The sequence below is a fragment of the Tachyglossus aculeatus genome, chromosome 10 (genome assembly GCF_015852505.1).
Source record: "Tachyglossus aculeatus isolate mTacAcu1 chromosome 10, mTacAcu1.pri, whole genome shotgun sequence".
Lineage (NCBI taxonomy): Eukaryota > Metazoa > Chordata > Mammalia > Monotremata > Tachyglossidae > Tachyglossus > Tachyglossus aculeatus.
Genome location: NC_052075.1, coordinates 43,650,195 through 43,663,456, shown reverse-complemented (window position 1 = coordinate 43,663,456; position 13,262 = coordinate 43,650,195). Strand labels below are relative to the sequence as shown.

The window sequence follows — 13,262 nt, the reverse complement described above, 5'->3', positions numbered from 1 at the left end:
AGGGGTTAGTCGGGGATGGCCTCTTGAAGGAGATGAGATTTTAATAAGGTTCTGAATATGGGGAGAGCAGGGGTCTGTAGGATAAGAAGGGGGAGTTTCAGGCCAAAAGGAGAATATAATAGGCAAAGGGTCTGTTTTGAGATTCCTGTCCCTTGCTATGTTCTGGATTGCTTTAATACAGCAAATTTTGAATTCTCCCCAAATTTAATATAAATTTCAAGCCCATTTCTCCAATTTTGTTGGAGGTATCTGCATCGTATTGTCCTTGCTATAGCCTACAACTTTCCCATAAAACACCTACGCACTCTTCTTCATCCATCCTGGAAATACCGATTAGTATTAAAAATTGCAGTTGCAGTTTCAGGGCCCCATCTAAAGACCCTTCCTCGACTATATATAGAATACCTTCTCACTGCCCCGTGTCCAGACCACTTACAGAAAATGCCTCCAGGAGTTCCGGCTTGAGCTCTAACTGCAAGTATAATCAGTACCAATTTGATTTTGCTGTATATTTGAAATTACTCTGAGAAGAATGTGAGGGCTTACTGGTGCAGGGAAGAGGATGGGGGTAGGGTGGGAAGTGGGGAGGTTTATAAAGCAGTTGTAGCTGCAATAGATCCGTATCCTCCTGCCTAGTCAACTCTCAATTAACTAAGGTAAGGAGACGGATGAATGAAATCCCAGGGAATCTGAAGGCCTCATTTTAGTCATTAGTTTCAACAATCTGCTCCCCTCCCACCATCTCCTTAACCAGACTTGCTCATAAAGATGAACTGACTGGAATCACATCCCCTTTTCCTTCTCCTTCCAGTTAAAAACCGGGAAATGCCAGGCAGAAGGCCGGGGAAAAAGAGAGGGGAGTCAAAGGATAATCCACAGACTGGACAATTGTGCCTCCCTATAATCGAAATCAGAAAGGAGGAGACAGAACAAAGATGCCGTGTGCTTTTCCTGCTCTGGATTCGAGTCATTAACTACCTGGAGTGAGCCTGATAAACTCATGGGTGAAAAGGTCATTTCCCCTGGACTTGGGAAGATCGAGGGCCAGATCCAATAACATCCTAAATTTTCCGCCTCACTCATGTTTCCTTGAATTAGTTCATGGACTACCATCTTCACTTCTGTGTGAGCTGCATGGAAAAACTCAATTGTTCTCTAGGCTGAAAGCCCTAGGAGTCAAGTTTCATTGAAAAATGTTGATGTGGGAAAACCAATCACCTGCGGCTGTTATTCAGACTTCAGAAGTAAACTTTGAACTGGGTGAAAAAAAAAAAATGCCCTGCACCTAATTCCAAGGCTAAGACTAAAGGCTTGAGGAATAGCTATACATTTGTTTTTAATGCAAGTAACTAGTTTATGGGCAGCTGTTGGATTAACAGGCCTAAATTTTAGCAACCAGCCCAACCCACGGCAAACTCAATGTTTTATATTGGCTGGCAGTCCAGGGCATTCTAGGATGCAAGCTAACACTACCATGATGGATTCTGAGTCTCAAAGTTCTTCCTACTATTATGGAGTTGTGCTAAGGAGGACTTTATGTCTCAGAATGCCCTAGGGCACTGCCATCTTTAAGACTGAATTCACTTTTAATATCATAGGATGATGTCACAGCTCGACTTAGGACTCTGGGAAGGGACAAGCTTTTCCCTCCCTGCGGAGGGGTGGAAGACCAGGGCCATGGCTACTGTCCTGTGTCCAGATCCAGGAAAGTGCTGGCTCCAGGCCTCTTGGGCCCCAAACTTGCTGAGGGGTGGCAGATATGGCCCAAGAAAGAGTCCATTTGGTCAGGACCAACCCTGCTGCTGAGGAAGCAGACGGATGAATCAGTCTTCACGGGCCATGTCTGCGAGACTGTGAGCCCATTATTGGGTAGGGACCGTCTCTATATGTTGCCGATTTGTACTTCCCAAGTGCTTAGTACAGTGCTTTGCACACGGTAAGCGCTCAATGAATATGATTGAATGAATGAAGTGCTTCCCCTTAACCCCTTAGTTCCTCTCTCTCCTACTGCTCTCCCTCTTGTCCCTCAATCTTCTCTTTCTTTTATCCTAATTTCTCCCCTTTGCCCCTCTTCCCCTTCTCTCCCTATGTTACTCTGGCCTCTTGCCCCCTTCTTTTCCTCCTCTCCACCCCTGCCCCTGCCCATCTAAGGATCAAGTTTCTGGCTACCTTATGTTAATTGCTCCCAATTACTGGAGATGTGCAATGTTTCCTGATAATCAGCTCCCCTGGTCCCATCGTCCAAGATAACCACCTATTTCCATATAAATCGTACACCCTTTTGGGGAAGAGAAACTACAATTTCCCTCTGCACCTTTGCTGTTGGGAACTTCCTCTTCATGCTTAGCCTATACATCTTCTGCTACAATTTAAATCTATTTTCTCCTGTTCTATCCACAGTGAAAGCGCTAACTAGTTGATCACCATCCTTCACATGGTTTTCCTTCGTATCCTTAAAGACAGTTATCAGTGCTTTTTTAGGGCCTTTCCTCCTCTAGTTCTGAACTCCAAAAATTCCCTTAACCATTTCTCACAGACCCTTCTCTCCAAACCTTTCACTTCCATCGCTCTTCGGGCCCCTCTCCAACTCTTTTGCATGTAACTTGAGTTGCAAGGTCCCAAACTGGACAGAGTGTTCTAACAAAGGCCTGACTAACTCTGCGTGCCCCATTCCCACATACTGAACTTTCGTTCAACAGCTACAAATTTGGTTGGCTTTTTTCGGACGATCCCTACGTTGCCGGTTTGTGATCCTGTCAGCCTCCCGGTCTTGTCCGGTCTGACGTGTGCCTAGTCACAATCACCTCGGATCTGAGCAGTTTTGTTTCTCCTCCTATAACATACCACACTGAATATCTTCCTATCAAATTTCAACCTGTTTCAACTGTTGATTTTGCTTGCCAAGATACCTTGAAAGATACAAACAGAATTCAAAGTGGTTGGCAACTTTTATGGGCTTAGTTTTATCTACGAACTGAATAAGCATTCTCTCTCCTCCATTATCTACTTTGTTGGCACCAACCACCCGACACTGAGAAACAATAAGAAGAAAGCGGGGAGCGCTCACCGAAGCAGACGAGTCTGCTGTCTCTTCCGGATAGACGGATTGGACTCAAAAACATGGGGTCGCTTTCGTTTCTTCCCTGTCGCCACCGCGGCCGCGGCTGCCATTCCCACCGGACCTGGAAATAAGATACAAGGGCTGAGGCCAAGCAAGGGGCAGTTCCTTGAACAGGACAGGGAATCAGGAGAGCGGGAAAGATCTGCCTGAGGGGTACCTGTTGCTTTATTCCACAGATTGCTTCAGGAAATGTAGAATTTAGGCAAGAATTTTCAGAGAGCACTTTTCTTTCAAGGGATTCATAAGGCCCGGGAGCGCAATGTTCTGCAGGAAACTCATCTGCATTCTCTAACAAGAGAACCCCACGCATACAAGAGATTTTCCTGGGACCACAAAGTTGGGGGTTGACTTTCAATTTGCTCCCATTCCCTCCCTGACTCTACCCCGAAGTTAAAACGATAATACTAGAGTGAAACAACGGAGAGAGATAGTTGGCTCCACAAAAATGATTTTCGGGGAGGAAGCTCGAGAAAAGCCTTCCATTGGGGAGATTTTCTAGATAACAGGCCGGCTTTTCTGGGAATCCTGCCAGGGCTGGAGCTGCAAGTGACATGGCCGGGTTGATGAAAGCTTTAGTTCTGGCGGGGAGGTATGTAATCGGCAGGAGATGAAAACTACCCCAATCCGAATGGGAGAAGGTTAGTGAGGAGAACAGGTCTGACTTGTCAGTCACTGTGCCTGCAAGTGTGGATGTCTGATGAACTTGAGGACAGGCCCCAGCAGCAAACCTAAGAAAAGTCCAGGTGCTTGGGCTCTCCAAATACCATGGGCTTTTCGTTTCCAGGCTAGATCTCATAATGCACGTCTTCTGCACAGCCACAACTGTGAATTTTGTAAATAGCTAGGATGAAAATTCAATTAAATCATCACTTTTTTATGGTATTTTTCAGCGCTTACTATACACCAGGCACCGTACTAAGCTCTGGGCTACAGGCTAATCAGGTTGGATACAGTTCCTGTCCCGCACAGGGCTCACAATCTTAATCCCTATTTTACGGATGAGGTAACTGAGGCACAGAGAAGTGACCAACCCAAGATCACACAGCAGACAAACGGCAGAGCCAGGATTAGAACCCGGGTCCTTCTGACTCGCAGGCCTGGGCTCTTTCCACTAAGCCACACTGCTTCACTCAGTTTCCGACAGACTTGCTACTACAATAGAGCCCTCTCTGCAGTAGGTGGGAATGATCAAGAGGCCTGCCTTTGACGTAAAGAACTCAATTCCCAGCTCTTTGGTTAGTTCATTCGCTCCCCAGTGGGCTTAAAGAACGAGACACTGAGCAACGTAAGCAACTCTTTCTTTCCAGAGCTCTTATTCCTTAAGAAAAATCCTAGTTTCTTCAGTAGCCTAGCTTACTCCTGGATCAGGGTATAAATCCACATACTTCTGCTGTTACCAGATGTACGCTTTCTATAAATCAATAGATATATTTTTCCTCTGTCCCTCTTGACTGTATCACTGTACCTGCCAGCCTCCCCCACTACACTGTACATTTATAATTATTATTGTGTTTGTTAAGCATTTACTATATTTCGAGCACTGTTCTAAGAGCTGGGCAGATACAATTTAGTCAGACACAGTCCCTGTCCCACACAGGGCTCACAGTCTAAGTGGGAGGGAGAACAAATATTGAGTCCCTCTTTCACAGAGGAGGTAACTGAGGTACAGAGAAGTTAAGTGACTTGCCTGAGGTTAATCAGCAGGAATGTGGTAGAGTGGGGATTAGAACCAGGTCCTCTAACTCCTAAACCCTTGCTCTATCTACTGGGTCATGTCACTTCCTACACAGAGTAAGAATCACTAGTGGGCAGGGACCTTGATGTCTACTTTTATTACTGTATTCTTTCACGCACCTAATACAATGCTTGGCACACAGTAAGAAGTCAATAAATTCTGATGATAATGGCACTCTGCCTCTTCCTCTGTCTTGTGCTAATAGATCTTTTCTCCCTTCAGCCTAAGGTAGACTCACTCCTAGAAGAAGTTAGTGCCATTCTTCAGCAACTCATATAAATGACTCCTAATAGCCTGGAAGCTAAATTCAAGAAAAAGAGTTGTAGCAGTGAAAAGCCTATGAGCCAGGACATGGGAAATGGCGTATTAAAAAAAAAAAATCAGGTCTCTAAGGGAACAAGTACAAACCAAATCCCAAAAGGCTTAGTGCCCTGAATGGGCCAGCTATCCCAGCAAATAGAAGTCTATACTGTCGATCCTTGATTTGGCAGCTGGGGGACTGATGATAAAAGTCTATGGATTATTCAGCCTCTTTGCTTCTTTTCTTTCTTCTTGTCCTGGCAGGATTTTGGTTGTTACTGTTGAGGGTAAATTAAGTCATCTGCCCACTAAAATCATCTCTGACCAAAGATTTAATGGGATTGAAATTGCTGTCAGCGAAGGTTTCTGTGGATTTATTCATGTTGTTGCCATAACCCCAGATATTCTACAAGAACTGAAAAATGTCTGTAGGCAAGGGCTCTACAGATTCAGGAGGATCTGCCGAGTTCACTGGAATACAACAATCCAAAAAGAAGAAATCTCATCCCTATCCCTAAAAATTCCTCCTCCTCTTCCCTCCCACAAAGGCTTTTTGGGGAAAAGGAAAATTCCCTCCTGGAGAATGGATTTTTGAAGCTATGTCGCCCTCTGCTGAATGGTATAAGAATTTCACAAAATGGTTCCAAAAAAATGAAAGCAAAAAAATAAATCCCACTCAGCTACCCAGTTCTGGCTCTTCAAGCCAAATTTCTTCACATCGGGAATGTCCAAGTGACAATAAAAGCCCATTATGTGTCATGTTACATTTTGGGCTGTGATACAAGCAGTTTGGGGAAAAGGAACATTCCCTCCTGGAGAATGGATTTCTGAAGCTATGTCGCCCTCTGCTGAATGGTATAAGAATTTCACAAAATGGTTCCAAAAAAATGAAAGTAAAAAAAATAAATCCCACTCAGCGACCCAGTTCTGGCTCTTCAAGCCAAATTTCTTCACATCGGGAATGTCCAAGTGACAATAAAAGCCCATTATGTGTCATGTTACATGTTGGGCTGTGATACAAGCAGCAGAGTTTGTAGAACATTCTGCTCCACCCAGGATTACATTTTGTGTATTTGTCTTAAATAGACTGTAGAACCCAGATCCTTCCAACTCCCAGGCCTGCGCTCTTTCTACTAGGCCATGCTGCTTCTCGGTGACATTTGCCCCCTCCGCCTTCATTCCATCTTCCACTCCTGCTCTTTGCGGGGGAACTATGCAGTGCTCCAGATCCTCACCAGATTAGTTATGGGCCCCTCAGGCAGAAGTAACTGCCCAACCTTAGCCTACGGGATGCCCTTGGAAAATGCTGGGGTACCACTATACCTCTGCTGATAACCTGGAATCTTTTGAGTTGTGTAGTTTGTGAAATTTCTGGGCAGGGCCCCTACTATTATCTTGCAAGCAGGCCAGACTTTGTTAAGGCCATTAAGACCCCTGGAGATGCTACCATTTTTTTTCAAAATGTTAATTTTGCCGATCATTAACCTAGCTGGTATGTTTTGCAGAAGACTGTGTTAATAAGCTCAGCCTTAGAGCTCTGGACATTCGTTGGTTTCAGAGCACTTAAGATGCCTCCAGGCAAAAGCCCAATAAAAAAAAAAAATCCAACCAATTCCCCATTTACCACTGAAAGCATCTTGCTGAGGTGCAAAGAGGATAATTCTGGTTCCAGACATTGATCCTGGAAAGCTGTGTCAATAAGTGTCAAATATTTTCCTAAAAAGAAAAGACCTTTCCAAATCCCCACTGCCACTATGGAAAAACTCATGTCCCAGAACCCAGGGCCATTTCTTCTACCAATCAATTGTATTTATTTAGCGCTTACTGTATGCCCCTCTAATGCTAATTAGAGTGCTATTGAGAAGCAGCGTGGCTCAGTGGAAAGAGCACGGGCTTTGGAGTCAGAGGTCATGGGTTCAAATCCCGGCTCCACCAATTGTCGGCTGTGTGACTTTGGGCAAGTCACTTCACTTCTCTGTGCCTCAGTTCCCTCATCTGTAAAATGTGGATGAAGACTGTGAGCACCCCGTGGGACAACCTGATCACCTTGTAATCTCCCCAGCGCTTAGAACAGTGCTTTGCACATAGTAAGTGCTTAATAAATGCCATCATTAATGCTAGCCTTCTCACTGTACCTCGATCTCACCTACTTCACCGCCGACCTCTCGCCCACATCCTGCCTCTGGCCTGGGATGCCCTCCCTCAATACAGACAATTACTCTCCCCCTCTTCAAAGCCTTACTAAAGGCACATCTCCTCCAAGAGGCCTTCCCTGATTAAGCCCTTTCCTTTTGTTCAACCCCCGTCTGTGTTGCCCTGACTTGCTCTCTTCGTTCATTCCTCGCTCCCAGCTCCACGGCATTTATCATCAATCGTATTTATTGAGAGCTTACTGTGTGCAGAGCACTGTACTAAGCGCTTGGGAAGTACAAATTGGCAACATACAGAGACAGTCCCTGCCCAACATATCTGTAAATTTATTTATTTATATTAATGTCTGTCTCCCCTGCTAGACTGTTAAGCTCACTGTGAGCAGGGAACGTATCTGTTATAGTGTACTCTCCCAAGCACATAGTACAGTGCTCTGCACACAGTAAGCACTCGATAAATACGACTGGCTGACTGACTGCAGACCACTGTGGGCAGGGCCCATGTCTACCAACTAACTCTGCTACAGTGTACTCTCCCAAGCGCTCAGTACAGTTCTTTGCCCATAGTAAGTGCTCAATTGGAAGAGTACTGTATAAAAGTCAGACTAGACTGTAGGCTCCCTCGAGGGCAGGGAATGTGACTGTTTATTGTTGTACTGTACTCTCCCAAGCGCTTAGTACTTTGCTCTGCACACAGTAAGTGCTCAATAAATACAATTGAATGAATGAACAGACACATTCCCCTCTAAGCAAGGAGCTTAGAGGAAGAGAATGCAGGTTCAGGAAAGGCTGGACCGCCCTGGGGGCTCCCAGTTGGCTTTACCTGCAGCGGCCAGGTGGGCCGTCACCTCGTCAGCAGCTGTGGAGTTGAGGATGTCCGAATCATCGTAGGAGGTGTCCTCGGGCGACGAAGGAGAATCTTCGTCGGCACTCAGCATGCCGTGCTCGGTGTAGGTGGCCACGTGGACCTGCTGCACTTGCTGGGCCACTGCATGGGCCTCGATGGTGGCCATGTGTTCCGTCTGGGTCACTCCGTGCTCCTCCATGAAGAACTACTGTTGGGGAGAAAGGCAAAGAGCACAGGGAGAAAGTGACTGAGTTGGAGCTGGGCCGGAGGAGAAGGGAGGCTCAGCAAACCGATCCCATACCCGCTACTCCGCTACTTATCTGCTGTGGGACCTTGAACAAGTCACTTCTTTGTGCCTCAGTACCCTTATCTGTAAAATGGAGAATGAGACTGTGAGCCCCATGTGGGACAGGGGCTGTGTCCAACTCGACTGGCTTGTATCCACCCCAGCGCTTAGTACAGCGCCTGACAGGTTACGCACTTAACAAATACCATAATTATTATTATGATAAGCCAACCATCAGCTTGCCAAGCAGCCTCTTTTGTCCTCTGAAAGTCGGAACTATTCCATCTCTCACTCTGCTCAGTGCGCTGTGCAGCTAACCAGGCTGCCTTTGCTTCACACATAAGCAAAGCACAACCCTACAGTATTATCAAAATAATGCAAATCAGTCTTGCCACAAGATAGGGAAGATGCAGTGAAAAACTGCTGCGCTCTTTCTATCGCATTTCATTCTTATTTGGGCATTGCAAATGTGCTGGGTATTTCAAAATCGTGTTTCGATGATCCCTGGTAAGACAGCAGCTAACTGCTCAGAAGGATTTGTGTGCACTGCACTTGGCATCATGGATTCCAATTCTTCATTCTCTGAAGCTGTTCACAGCATAAATCAATAGGGATACAAGTGGCTGCCTGCTTTATAGATGGGTCATCCCCTTAAAACTTCTCCGTGCTTTACTCTACCAATAGTATCCAAAGGTAGTTGGGACATCCCTCCCATTAGTGCAGGACACGTATTAAATGTAAGTTTTACCATTACTGCTACAAAGATTCTTAAAACCATTTTATAAGATATGACTGAGTCACGGTGCTGGAGGGCTCTGAAGACCACAGGCAAAATAAATAAATAATCAATCAGTTCAGCATGAGCAATAATGGGCTTTCAGTTGTTGAGCAGTCAGATTATCCGGAGATCAAACACAAAAGAATGCCTTAGTGGCTGGAATACCGGCCTGGGTGAGCCAGGAACGGCTTGGGTTTGGGAGGACAAAAGGATGATCTAGTCAATAAAAATCCGTCTCCTGGCCTTATGCCACTAACTCAGTGCCAGCTTTGTCACGAAATTTTGATACAGCTTTCTCATTTTTCAACAAGACTCCTGTGTCACGGGCATAAGGGACGTATAAATGATTTTTATAAAGGTCTCTGGGCTAAGAGGTCCAAAAAAGTGGTTAATACATTACCATCGACAACTGTAATAATTTCCTGAAACCCACAACAAGGAAGCTAAGGGGAATAGGGAACAGAATGACAGGAATGGAGAAAAATGGCTTTCTGGGGACAGCACGACCCGCCAAAAGATGAATCCGAAGCACTGACTGCCCTGGTCCTGAACCCACATATGCAAAGAGAGAAAAAGTCCAGTGCTAGATGAGGGATTTTCCATGCAAAACCCTCACTGAAGAAAAGTTACACCTAGGAGAAGATAATAATAATAGTATTTGTTAAGTGCTTATCTGTGCCAGGCACTGTACTAAGCACTGGGATGGATAAGAGCAACTCAGGTTGGACACAGTCCCACATGGAGCTCAGTCTCGATCCCCATCTTACAGATGAGGTAACTGAGGCACAGAGAAGTTAAGTGACTTGCCCGAGGTCACACAGCCGACAAGAGGCGAAGCTGGGATTAGAACCCATGACATTCTGACTCCCAGCCCTGTGGTCTAGCCACTACACCACTTTGCAGATCCTGGGTAGAACCGTCCATTAAGTAAGCAATCACCCAAACCAGTGGTGTGTTTAACAGCGGCTTGGCTGGGCTGGCACACTCAGATCTGTTCTTACTGCTATTTTTATTTAATATTTATCGAGCCCTTTGATGTGAAAGCACTCTATTGAAATGGAAAAGGCTTCTACCCATTGGGTGGACAGTCACAACCTGGAGAAGCAGTGTGGCCTAATGGATGGAGCACAGACCTGGGAATCGGAGGACCTGAGTTCTAATCCTGTTTCTGCCGACTGCTTTTGCTCTGTGACCCTGGGCAAGTCACCTCACTTCTCTGTGCCTCAGTTCCCTCATCTACAAAATAGAGATTAAGATCCATTTTAAAAAAAAGGCAATCAAAGAAACTGCTCACATCTGAGGCCACTATTGGAAGCCAGAAGGAGGAAATAAGCCATGGCGCTGGGGAGAAACTTCAGCCACAAATGTTACCTGTGTGAGCAGTATTACTTTCCCAAGAAGAGGAAATGGTCAGGTCAGTTTTCTACATCATATGGAGCAAAACAAGTTAAAGGAATACTTCTTGGCGCTCCTTTCATTTTGTTCATTGCAGTATCTTGTAGTGCAGTGCAAAAACCCTGGACATTTGAATGTACAATTCCTCCTCCTACGCTAAACCCTTATGCTTGAACTCCATCGACATTTTCATTTCATATTCTTCTAGTTAAGAATTTTAAACTATGGGGAAACGGGTCCTTTTTTTGTTAACTCTAAGAGGGATGTGTATTAAAAGCACCCACAAAGAAATGATCAAGCAAACATGGGGCCCAATAAGCCCCCTAAATAATTTGAAGGGACGGATGGAAAAGAACGCGTGACTGGAACCCAAAGAAACTAGGAAGGGCATAAAGTTGTCTTTTTTTTTTTTACAGTTTATCAGGCTGGATACGTCCCTGTCCCATGGGGCTCACAGTGTAATAGGAAGGAGAACATGTATCGAATCCCGATTTTATGGATGAGAAAACTGAGACACAGAAGTGAAGTGACTTGTCCAAAGTCAAAAGCAGACAAGTGGCAGACCAGGGATTAGAACCCTGGACCTCTAATATATCTACCAACTCTGTTATACTGTATTATCCCAAGTGCTTAGTACAGTGCTCTGCACACAGTTAGTGCTCAATAAATACAATTGCCTCAATCTGCGTTTCTCACCTCCAGCCAAAATGGTGGGAAGAAATATGGAGGTCTATGGAGAACAACCGAGTTGGCCATCCCAGGGATTCTACAGGTAATAAACATCAAGTTTACCTCAGAAAACTTTATGTTCCATGTGATCTATTTGATGTAATCGCTGGCTCTTCTAAGAGAAGTGTGCTTATGCCTGAGGCAAAGTGATAGAATAAATGGCTCAAGAATCCAAGTCCCATTCTTAGCCCAAAAAAGAGCCTTCTTTTACCCAGTTCATTCTCCCTTCTGCGTCAGATGACTTCTACTTCAGATGGTCACTTCAATCTGTGACCTTTGGATATTTGATATTCACCCCGCCCCCAACCCCACAGCACTTATGTATATCTTTAAATTATGTTATAAATTATTTATTCATATTAGTGTCTGTCTCCCTCTCTAGACTGTAAGCTCATTATGGGGAGGGAACATGCCTGCTAATTCCACTGCATTGTACTCTCCCAAGCACTTAGTACAGTGCCCTGCACATAATAAGCGCTCAATAAATACAATTGATTGATTATAACACATAAGTAACTTAGAACATACATTATAAGTAACATAACATATAACATAACTGACAATATATAAAGATTCATTCATTCAATCATATTTACTGAGCACTTACTGTGTGCAGTGCTCTGCACATAGTAAGCGCTCAATAAATACGATTGATGACGATGATGATGATGCAGAGCACTGAACTAAGCGCTTGGGAGAGTACAATACAACACTAAACACATTCCCTGCCCACAATGAGCTTACAGTCTAGAGACATGTACATTAAATGCTGTGGGATTAAAGTTGTCTTAATATGTTGGTCCTTCTCCAGGGGGTCTATCCAATTGCAAGGGGATTTCCAAATAGCACTTCACAAAATTTGTGTTTTCTTTTCAGTGACTATCCATGCTGGATCCATTCTGTTTGTGAGTTAAGACAGGCTCCTTTCCCCTGTGCGGACAGGGCTTTTCCTACCAGCTCGATGCAAATTGCGATTCATCGTTCAGAGTTTACATCTGTTTTAGCAGAGGCAGACATCTCTTAATGAGTAACGTGCAATACAAACGGCCTAAGGACAGCCGGGACAGGTGTTTTAAAGAGGGATAAATAACAATATGCATCTCACACAGCCTGGTTGCCAAGCACGTGCCACACATCGCGAATACACTGAGCAAGGTGAACACACCAGGGAGAAGGTTCTGCTCTGAATAGCAGTTCTGTTCTCTCCCAGGCATTTCCAGTCTGGTCCGGGAAACTAATAAGCCTTTCTGAGGCTTCTGAAAGGAAAGTAGGCCAGATCGAATGGGGGACCCTCATCTTAGAGGTTAGGGTGCTTCAAAACTGAATGCACAACGACCAGAGCTCTGAAATTCACTGCGGATTAAAGACTGAGTCTCTGTTTAGTTCTAATCAAATAGATAAGTATGTGCGGCTCATCTGAGTGTCTTGACAGCTCACTGAATTGTAAATAATTGGGCTCTCGGTTAAGCACTTACTGTGTGGCAAGCACTGCACAAAGTCCTGGGGTAGATTTGAGATAATCAGGTCCCGCATAGGGCTCACAGTCAAAGTAGGAGGGAGAACGGGGATCGGACCCCCATTTTGCAAGTGAGGGAACTGAGGCCCAAAGAAGTGACTTGCCCAAGGTCACACAGCAGATGAGTGGCAGAGACAGGACTGAAACCCAGGTCCTCTGACTCCCAAGGCCCATGCTCTTTCCACTAGGCCACACTGCTTCTCTAAGAAGCAGCGTGGCTCGGTGGAAAGAGCACGGGCCTTGGGAGTCAGAGGTCATGGGTTCGAATACCAGTTCCGCCACTTGTCAGCTGTGTGACTTTGAGTAAGTCACTTAACTTCTCTGAGCCTTAGTTACCTCATCTGTAAAATGGGGATTAAGACTGTGAGCTCCCCGTGGGACAACCTGATCACCTCGTAACCTCCC

At 45.1% G+C, this 13,262-nt stretch overlaps 1 protein-coding gene across 1 annotated transcript in view; it reads right to left on the bottom strand.

Moving 5' to 3' along the window:
- The window catches only part of NRF1 (nuclear respiratory factor 1), an 87,186-nt gene that overhangs the window by 62,307 nt on the left and 11,617 nt on the right, over positions 1 to 13,262 (bottom strand). The window contains exons 2-3 of the mRNA XM_038752522.1: positions 8,130 to 8,361; positions 3,068 to 3,182 (exon numbers count right to left, since the gene is read on the bottom strand). Of these exons, the coding sequence (XP_038608450.1) occupies positions 3,068 to 3,182; positions 8,130 to 8,352 (338 nt within the window). The 5' untranslated portion in view covers positions 8,353 to 8,361. The remainder of the gene's footprint in view (positions 1 to 3,067; positions 3,183 to 8,129; positions 8,362 to 13,262) is intronic.